Here is a 10,902-nt window from a genome sequence, read left to right on the forward strand (position 1 = left end):
AACTGCCTATGTTAGCTCTTGTTAGAGTTACAGTTTTAGGCTGCAAGTGTTTTTAAAAGCTGTAATACTTGACAATAAGCCTGAAACTGGGTAGAGGTGAAGGGGCACAACCAGAGAAAATCATTAAACAAAAACAAAACAAAACACATGCTTACAAAAAAAAGCTCTTATCATGGTCAGGTGACCACATCAATGACAAATTATCGCCTCAGATTATCTGCCACAGCTATTCATATTCACTGGCAACATTAAGGAAGTAGCATACAGTTCATATAGGAAGGAAAAGGGTAAGAGTATGAAGCCTGAGAGGTCAGGAGGCACACAGCTGGACATTTGATGGGTTCACTTCCCACCTCACACTAGAAGCCAGTGCTGGCCTTTAAAAAATTAATCATGACAACAGCATTCTCATAGTCTTTGTTAACGGATTTCAGTTGCTTAACTTTAACCAATTTAATTACCATTAAACAGAGGCATCACACCTCAGCCAGAACCAATCACTGAATTCATCCTCTATGAATTTTTTGTGTTGCTTAAGAGTGGACAAAACTCTGTCATCACGACAGTGTTTCAAATAATCTTTCAAACAAACCAACACAAAAATATCTTCACAATTAGTCTCATTTTTTCATGCCATTAGATATTTTCAGGGGCACTGTCAATACTGTGTTTTCACAATAAAAAGCTGCAAAAGTTTTCAGAGAGTATGGCTGGCCAGTGTTGTTGAGTAAACCTGAACTGTAATAAAGAGATAAAATCACTCAAACATTATAATGTCTGGAGAACACTGACAATGCAAAGCACTGATAAGTTAGTTACCACATACAGCAGCAGGAACATCAAGATCTTATCATGAAACTAATCACTACTTATGCAACCATGAAATTCTGCAGTCAGTTTCATAAGAGTTTACTACTGATGTTACGACTCCTTTTGTATGTTCCACTCAATTTTTATAAAAAAATAATGAGACCTGAAGGTATTACTTTTCACAGACTGCATGTAAGCCGAACCAATAACTCTGTGCAGCAAGTAGTATTGTCTTAATGTAAATAAAAATAATATTATTTTGATTCATACCATTTCAGATAAGCCAATGATTGGTCTTGCACTAATTTAACAATTATATGCATGGAAAGTTTATGATGGGAGAGAGCAAATAAACCATTTGGGAAAAAAAGATCAAACATGCAGTTATCTACAGAAGAAAGTGAATAACAAAGCACTGTTTGTACTTTTTTGCCTTAAAGTTAAAGTAACATTTTTTTTCTTAAAGATTCAGTGTGTAGCATTTAGTGGCTTCAAGCAGTGAGATTGCAGAGTGCAACCAAGTGAACACTCCTCGCATCATCCTATCATCATCCCATCTTAAAAAAAACAACAACAAAAAAACAAAAAACAAAGGCCTTCTTTTGAGTCAATGTTTGGTTTGTTTGGTTTCTGGGCAAATGTAAAAACAAGTTGGTGTAAAGTGGTGAAACAACAATTTCTGAATTTTAATTTCACTTCTGTCGATAGATCCCCCTAAATACTACACAGCAGACCGTTACACCTGGCAGAAAAGACATTAACCGGAAAAGGGATAATGTAACAAACAGTTTAAGCTGGAAGAACATCCCAGACACAGCTGCTATGTGACAAGAATCCCATCCAAAGGAGCTACCACAGCTGCCCTCACCTCTCTGCATTACCCCACTACATATTATAATTACTCCAAAAACCTTAAATGCATAAATTTCATCAACTTTACAAGCACACCTTGCTAACAAAAGTATTAGTGTCCAAGGGACCACGCAACTTGGGCGACACATTAAACTGCTTTATTCGCAAGTACTACAAAAACAAATAATTGGAGTTAAAACTCAGAAATTACCCCACTTGTGGCAGAAAAACATCAGAACAAGTAATGAGGAGTAAAAGGATGGAAAGAGGGATGCCAAACAGATGTATACGTTTTCAGTTGACCAGTCTGATGTTAGAGAACACCTCAGAGGAAATCATTCTTTCTCACTACTCTGAAAAAAAAAAACTGTTTCTTGACACATTCCAGGAAGCTTTCTGCTTGGATTTACTGTACAGAGACTATGCCTCATCCCTTCCTGGAATGTAAATTGGTGATGAGCTCACACTCCTATACCACTCTGATGACAAATCTGTTTAAAAAGGCCACAGAAGTGAGTTATACAGCCATGCTGCTTTTTGACCCCTGTCAGCCCTAAGCAAAAGGTGGGCATTTGTTTTTTCAAGTGTCCAAACACTAAGTGCAACTGTTTCACATTTGCTCGACAGCACGGAGACCAAAACAAACACTTTCCAGGGTGGGATACCTCCTCTTCCTACACCTCACACGTAAGGAGACGAAGACAGTTGGTGGACAAAGGCAAACAGACTGATTAGTGCGTGTGCATGTTGTCTCTCGTGCTCGTGCTCACACACACACACACACACACACACACACACACACACACACACACACACACACACACACACACACACACACACACACACACACACACACACACACACACACATCCTCTCCTTCCCCACCAGAGCAGGCAGTGTGAATTGAAGTTTTAATCAAAATAAAGACAAAGAAGACACGCCTACTCCTGATTGCAATGAGGGACATAAAGTCTGAGGGACACCCCTGCGCCTACCATCACACACACACATACACAGACACACACAGGAACACACACACAAAGAGTAAGAAAGACGACACAATTGCCGCCTTTCTCCTAGTCAGGCAACTCCTAAAGCAGAGGTGAAAGCTCCTTGCCCGCCTGCTGTAGTAGAATAAAGCCATGGATGGGAGGGTCTGTGACTAATTCTCCACCCAGCGTTGTCCCGTTGGGAGGAGGGGGGTCACCCTGCACCCTTTGATATCCCTGCCTGCACTCTTTCAGCCGCCCGCACTTTGTGAGAGCTAGAATAAAAGCAGACACAAAGCTTCCTGCTCCAATCCACACGCTGTCTCGGGGATGGGTAAGGGGGTGTGTGGGGGGGGTATGGGGGTCTTTCATTTAAATAGGCCAAACACCTGCTGGACTGAAGCCCCTTCCGCTCAAACACACTATTTCTCTCAAACCAGTGAGGCAAAGAGACATTTAGGTTGATACATCTATTCAGCTGCGTTTTTGTATGAATGATTAAACATTGGTAATAATATGAGATTAGAATAGATGCAGCAGAAGGCCAGATATAATGGACGAGGAACAAAAGCAGGAAAATGATGCAAACTCTGATTGGTGTGCAGGTTATTAGGGTTTAAAGGTCATAGATACACAGAAAAGCCAATATAGATACTACTCATCACCAAACGCAAGCAGCAACAATTTGGCCAGATCAAGAAAATGAATCCCACACACACATACAAAAGCTAATAAATGCCTTCATTTGGACAGCAACAGCCAACAAGCACCCTTTTGAGCCATCCCAATAGGCTTAGTAATCCATTCCAAAGTGGCAGCTGTCAGAAGAAAAGTTTCTCTGCCTCTCAGACAGGGTTGTGTGTGTCTGAAGTGGATTTGGGTTTTTCTGCCTGGATGGAGGAAGGAGGGGCGGCCGAGTGTCCGGCTGGCGCTCTGTTCAGGGTCGCCCTGTGAGCTCAGCAGGCTGCAGTGAGCCTGAACAATCCTGCCCCGGTCTGGCGAGACAAGCACTACACTGCTTCTCAATGAAATCACCATGCTGTGTGTGCAACTTCCATAGGCTTCAGGTTCCATGGGGATTTAATGGTCCTTTCTGTCTCCACACATCCCAAATACTGCTATAGCCTAATTCACAGGAGCAAGGGAGGGAGGGATTCGTAATATTAACATTTGCTTCATAACAATGTCATAAACCTGTAATATGAAGCACAACTGTACATGAAAAATGAGGAAAACACTAGGCAGTATACATTTTCTTCATATAATTCAAGTTGTACGGGGATTTTATAGACTAGTCTGGCTGTACACTTAAATAAACCCTTAAAATCTTAAAAAGTTATTTGTGAACAAAATGAGTGAGCAAAATTTTCCTTGATAATAAAACTTAAATTTGGTACAAATGCAATTGAAAATCAATTAATTCAACAAGCTGTATCTACATATTCCTTATAATTCAAGTTCAGTGAAGATGTGATGGGTCATACATCAAAAACATTAATACTTCTAATCTACAGCTCAGAGGAACTTCTTGTTCCCTCACAAGCAATGAGATCACAGAGGGGCTATATTTAGAAAACACGTTTTTCTAGAATGTTATAAAACTATCTAAAATGTTTAAATAAACAAGGAGATGTTAGCCAGTATACTGCAAAACCTTGCTGCTACATCATAGTAAAAGGGTATTACAATCTCCAAAACACATGTGTAAAAACAACGCATATTATTGACAAGTTCAGAATAAATGAATAAAACAAAGCTAAAGGCCTAACTAGTATGTATGTAAATGCTGCTGTGCTTTAGCCAAATGAGTATTCCGTCTGTGCTCAGACCAGAAGCAGTGGAGCTGGTGGTAAACATCCCCACACAGTGTACTCCCACTGCAATGAACGCATGCTGCTCATCATGAAGAAGGAAGATGGTAGTTCGCTAAGGCGAACACACCCCCACATCACACGGTCCGTCAAGAAGGGGCTCGTTATTGTAGCCAGCCCTGCATGCGCACTGTCACTAGCAAGTCTTATTTCTCTGATAAAACACATCCAATTCACACGCCAAACCATGTCGATCTACTGGTATTAGTACTTCTACGCTGAATACGGGGGCTTTAAGTATGTGGCTGTGTACTAGACGTCACCACCAAGCATCATAAACCCGATATTATTTTGGTACTAGCTACGTACTGACTGTAGAGAAGGGGAAAACATGTCCACCTCCCATTTTCCTATGCATCAGCAATAGCCCCGATGGCTAGCGTGGCGTAGTGCGTAGCATGGTAGCAGTCCTAGCTTAACACTAAACAGCAATGGGAATGGTTTAGTTTGGTGTATGAGCTCCACCAACTTTAGCCCCGGTGCTTTAACCCCGCTGCGTAGCAATATGCTGGCCGGAGGTAAACACAGCAACCTCCCGAGCAAAACTGGAACTTTAAGGTCGCTTACGACAGGAGAATAATGGTGTAGTTTTAGCTCAGAGATGTAGACAGCTAGCCTGCGAGCTAACCAAGTAGCTATGTTGGCCAAGCCTCGCTGGAAGGTTGACACATCAGTGCAAACACTCAGCCCTTGAGCCCTTGGTGTAAATACTAAGCTATTTAGCTGACAGAGATTATCTAACAGAAATCTGAAGCAGGTAAAGTGAATAATGGACAGCCCGTTCGCTCAGACGTTGCAGACAGACGCTAAGTTCACGTTAGCTCGTTACAAACCACAATTGTGTACTCTCGCCTCCTTCAAGTTGACATGTCTTGTTTTCAAACACGTTACACGCTATCTTGAAGGTCCACTGCTGTTACACCACAAAGAAACGTCAGAAATATAAAAGGGCTCTTTAAATACTAGTTTGCTGTAGGAAACTGACGCTAACATGAATGTGGGACGATAACTTTTACAGTGTTAATGTGTATGAATATGAAGGCAACATATGTAGCCTTGGAGGCTTCAAATCAAGCTAATGCTAACTAGTAAATCAGTCGTAACGGCTTAGTTGCAGTGTACATTAGTCTCCAAGTATGCTAGTATCTGAGCTGTGTGTTAACTGTACAGTATGTTGTAATAACGAGGTGAAACCAGGATTTCTCTTCTGTTGTCGGACTAGCAGAGTAACGTTAGCACCAGTTCATCCAAACTGTGCGGATGTAGCCTGTCCTCACACTCCACTGAGGAGCATAAAACTTTCTTTCCAGCAGAACCGTTTGGACCATAAATCCGAACATCATTTGGTGTTTGTGTTGTTTCTAACTTAAGTTAACGTTAAAACGCGTTGCTGTAGAGTTTAAGGCCACACAAGCAACTCAAAGTTAACTGAGCATCCTGGCAATGACAAGTTTGCTCCCAGCCACACTTAACGTTAGGAAGAGGAGAAGATGGTCTCAGTAACCGTTAGCTCCTCATCTCTATCGCACAAACGCTCCTCCAAGTGAGCTGAGCCCCGCAGCTGTCTGGACCGATGCTCCCGGGTGTCCTGTGCTTACCTCCGCGCTGCTCGAGTCGCTCGATTCCCCCAAAACATCCCGAAATTTCTGCAGGTTGCTCTCAATAACCGAGGAGACCTGTAGTGCAGCATCAAACCCGGGTCCGAGCCCGGCTGCGTTAGGGTGGGCTCCCGAGACACTCCGCAAAGAGGCAGTAACCCTGATTCGGCCCGCTCTCCTCCCGGTACCGGAGTTGCTGCTCCCTCCGGGCCGAGCGGGGAACCGCCACCGACAGCTGTGCGCCATTTTACACTCTCTGCCTGTCTGCCCTGCGATCAGAGATACCTCGGTGGGCGGAACCCTAACCCAGCACTCCACATAAACAACCTCTACCACTGCGCTCAGCTCTCACTGGCCGACACATCGTTATCCATGTTGCGGGGCGGAACTGAAGAAACTCCGACAATACATTTTCTCAGCGGCCCTATTCAGGGTCTGTATGGCTGAATCCAAATCAGGTTCAGGGGCTTTGCCCGGGAAAGGAGCTGCGCTTTTGAATGATGAATGAAAAAGACTGACTGCTTGCAGTGCGGTTTCTTTTACTGTAGATAGTGAGAAGGTCTTTATGAGCTGCTGCCGAACCCAGTGATAAGACAAGATAATCTATAAAAAGCAGGATAATAATTACCTGTATGTGTTAAAGCATAGGCATAACAATTAATTCAGCACATTTCCAGTAACATCACACCTGCTAACCAAGATTTAAGAAAACACTTGTCTGAAAAAGCTCCATTAAAAGGGTCAGCACCTTAATGCCAGCAGGTGCTCACCTGCAGAGTCATCCTCCAGGTGGGACCTCAGGATGGATCACCAGCTGCTGCCTGAGTCAGTACAGCTGGTGATCCATAGATACTTTTGAATTCTTCTTTATCTGATATCTCACTCTTGATGGGTATATTGTTATCTACAACTATGATCCAGCCTAAGTGCTGTTATGAGAAACAATAGGATTGCATTCTTCCTAAGACCGATACAAGACAGGACCTATGACTGAGCAGACTATACATAGCATTAAGCGCCAGAATGGTTATTAAAGAACAATAAATATACAATAACAATAAATATAGCTAAAACTGTTGTTTAGTGTTCCCTGTTGTGTATAGGAGCTAAAACAATCCTGAAAAGGTCTATGATAAATGCTATAAAACATAAAAGAAACATACATACTGACCTTGTGCTATAGAAACAATAAGTGATGAATATAAGAACTATTGTTCAATGCTGCATGCTGTGAACAGGAGCTCGTGTAAACTTCATATTATTGATGGGAAACAGGACTATTTCATTCATTAGCTATACCTGTTGTACATTAGAGAAGGTTGCTAGTTCGTCTTAGGGTCAACAAAGAGAGAAAAACAGACATCCACACTCACACCTACAGTGCCTTGCGAAAGTATTCGGCCCCCTTGAACTTTTCAACCTTTCGCCACATTTCAGGCTTCAAACATAAAGATATAAAATTTTAATTTTTTGTCAAGAATCAACAACAATTGGGACACAATCGTGAAGTGGAACGAAATTTATTGGACATTTTAAACTTTTTTAACATATAAAAAACTGAAAAGTGGGGCGTGCAATATTATTCGGCCCCTTTACTTTCAGTGCAGCAAACTCACTCCAGAAGTTCAGTGAGGATCTCTGAATGATCCAATGTTGTCCTAAATGACTGATGATGATAAATAGAATCCACCTGTGTGTAATCAAGTCTCCGTGTAAATGCACCTGCTCTGTGATAGTCTCAGGGTTCTGTTTAAAGTGCAGAGAGCATCATGAAGACCAAGGAACACACCAGGCAGGTCCGAGATACTGTTGTGGAGAAGTTTAAAGCCGGATTTGGATACAAAAAGATTTCCCAAGCTTTAAACATCTAAAGGAGCACTGTGCAAGCAATCATATTGAAATGGAAGAAGTATCAGACCACTGCAAATCTACCAAGACCCGGCCGTCCCTCTAAACTTTCACCTCGAACAAGGAGAAGACTGATCAGAGATGCAGCCAGGAGGCCCATGATCACTCTGGATGAACTGCAGAGATCTACAGCTGAGGTGGGAGAGTCTGTCCATAGGACAACAATCAGTCGTACACAGCACAAATCTGGCCTTTATGGAAGAGTGGCAAGAAGAAAGCCATTTCTCAAAGATATCCATTAAAAGTCTCGTTTGAAGTTTGCCACAAGCCACCTGGGAGACACACCAAACATGTGGAAGAAGGTGCTCTGGTCAGATGAAACCAAAATCGAACTTTTTGGCCACAATGCAAAACGATATGTTTGGCGTAAAAACAAAACACAGCTCATCACCCTGAACACACCATCCCCACTGTCAAACATGGTGGTGGCAGCCTCATGGTTTGGGCCTGCTTTTCTTCAGCAGGGACAGGGAAGATGGTTAAAATTGATGGGAAGATGAATGGAGCCAAATACAGGACCATTCTGGAAGAAAACCTGTTGGAGTCTGCAAAAGACCTGAGACTGGGACGGAGATTTATCTTCCAACAGGACAATGATCCAAAACATAAAGCCAAATCTACAATGGAATGGTTGACAAATAAACATATCCAGGTGTTAGAATGGCCAAGTCAAAGTCCAGACCTGAATCCAATCGAGAATCTGTGGGCAGAGCTGAAGACTGCTGTTCACAAACGCTCTCCATCCAACCTCACTGAGCTCGAGCTGTTTTGCAAGGAAGAATGGGCAAGAATTTCAGTCTCTCGATGTGCAAAACTGATAGAGACATACTCCAAGCGACTTGCAGCTGTAATTGCAGCAAAAGGTGGCGCTACAAAGTATTAATGCAAGGGGACCGAATAATATTGCATGCCCCACTTTTCAGCTTTTTATTTGTTAAAAAAGCTTAAAATATCCGATAAATTTCGTTCCACTTGTTGATTCTTGACAAAAAATTAAAATTTTATATCTTTATGTTTGAAGCCTGAAATGTGGCGAAAGGTTGAAAAGTTCAAGGGGGCCGAATACTTTCACAAGGCACTGTATATAAATTTAGAGTCGCCAAATAACCTACCATGCATGTATTTGGGCTGTGGCAGGAAGCTGAAGCATCTGGAGAAAACCTACCCAAGCACCGGCAGCCTCAGAAAGGCTTGAACCCAGAAATTTGTTGCTGTGAACAACAACATAATAGCAACAGTGATAACTACTGCAACTATTTAACATTGCATTCAGTAGAAAAACTGTGCAAAGAGTGTTCAACTCTCAAACGTTCTAAAAGACTGAGATTGATGGCATTCTGGGCATCAGACACACTTCCTAGTTTACGTAGTTTTACATAAACGACACTGCTTTTGTGTGATTGCAAATGCTTTGTCCGTGTTTAGTGAAGATACACAAATGTTGTTGTATTCATCGTTTAATGTTATTTTGTATTCATGATCTTAACAGAGAATCATGAGAAGAGGTACCTAATGCTTGGCAAATCATTTCAACATAAAGTTTAAGTTAAATTTAAAATGTGACAGTTTCTTGCAGGTGTTTACAGTCGTGGATTGATGTGATCAGGATCCTCCCAAGTTAATACCACGATATTTCACTCAATGGTTATTGTTATTTTGTACAATATGTTTAGAGCCTTTATGTTTCAAAGCAAATATAGCATCAGCTCACATAGAAACTGAAAACTAAACCCAGTGCACCTGATAAGAATATTGTTTGTTCTTAAATCCAAACCAAACAACTCAATTCCTTGCAGAGTGGTAATGGTTTCCACTTATGTAGCTCTTTTCTACCTTAGTGGTCTTCAGAGTGCTCTACAATTTTTTCCACACAGCAGTGGCAGCAGGTGCTCAGCTGCCATTGAGAATAACTTTGAGTTCAGGGTTTTGCAAAAGGAACACTTCGACTTTAAATCTCCAAGGTTACCTCAAAACAGAATAAGCAAAACAAAGTAGTGAGCAGATGGAAGTACTCAGCAATCAATTCAGTTTGTTTACTCAAAACCTAACTTACCTTATTTGCCTCCATATTCAAACTTAACTTGCTCCCTCGTACATAAAATGAAAAATGAGATGAGTTACTCACCAACAAAAAATCCATCCCACATGAGTTACCCCCCTGGATTAGGGGGTAGCAATTTAAAGGACACAAAACTGGATAAACCCAGTTTTTTTCATTCATGAAGCCACTTAATTAAAAGGAGCAAATAATGTTTTGTGCGCAGACTTTGCCCCTGCAGAGTCTGCTAGCTGAGAGACTTCTTAAACTGACTGTTGGGGAGCAGTCGATGGTGATTGGACTATCTGAAACAACCAACCAGAGCTGACAGGTACATTGACAAATTGGTGGGTGTAACACAGCACAATTAAAAAACAAATATGTTCCTATAACCCGAGAGTGCTTCTCAATACTCATTAACAGAATTGTTAAAAAAAAAAAAACACACAGATTTGCAAGTTACAACCTGAAGATAAGATCCCACGTGACCCAAAACAAATCTGTTTAAGCTCTCACAGCTATGACAGAGTTTTTCCAGTACATGCAGTTTATGGGAGGCTCTGAAGTAAAGAATTTTGCATACACTTGCTGAGATTGTCTAACATGTAGACACCACTATGATACAAGTTGTTTGGAAGCAACATGGAGACATATTTTGCAAGAAGCCCAAACAACTCTAAACACAAGATTTACCTCAGCATTGTTCTAAATCAACATGTAGCTTTCACAAATACCAGACACTTAAATTATCTGCATGTATAGTTCAAGTTCTTCTCCAGGCTTATTTGAAAAAAAAAAAAATCTAAATTGTCCTGCTTTAAAATTCAGTGGTAACT

General features: G+C 41.5%; 1 protein-coding gene across 5 annotated transcripts in view; it reads right to left on the reverse strand.

Moving 5' to 3' along the window:
- Positions 1-6,441, reverse strand: part of kmt2a (lysine (K)-specific methyltransferase 2A) — a 41,846-nt gene extending 35,405 nt beyond the window's left edge. For all 5 annotated transcript variants that reach the window (XM_051957521.1, XM_022200952.2, XM_051957519.1 and 2 more), the window contains exon 1: positions 6,121-6,441. In XM_051957521.1, coding sequence (XP_051813481.1) covers positions 6,121-6,366 — 246 coding nt within the window. In that variant the 5' untranslated portion in view covers positions 6,367-6,441. The remainder of the gene's footprint in view (positions 1-6,120) is intronic.
- Positions 6,442-10,902: the final 4,461 nt, after the last annotated feature.

The sequence above is a fragment of the Acanthochromis polyacanthus genome, chromosome 13 (assembly GCF_021347895.1).
Source record: "Acanthochromis polyacanthus isolate Apoly-LR-REF ecotype Palm Island chromosome 13, KAUST_Apoly_ChrSc, whole genome shotgun sequence".
Taxonomy (NCBI): domain Eukaryota; kingdom Metazoa; phylum Chordata; class Actinopteri; family Pomacentridae; genus Acanthochromis; species Acanthochromis polyacanthus.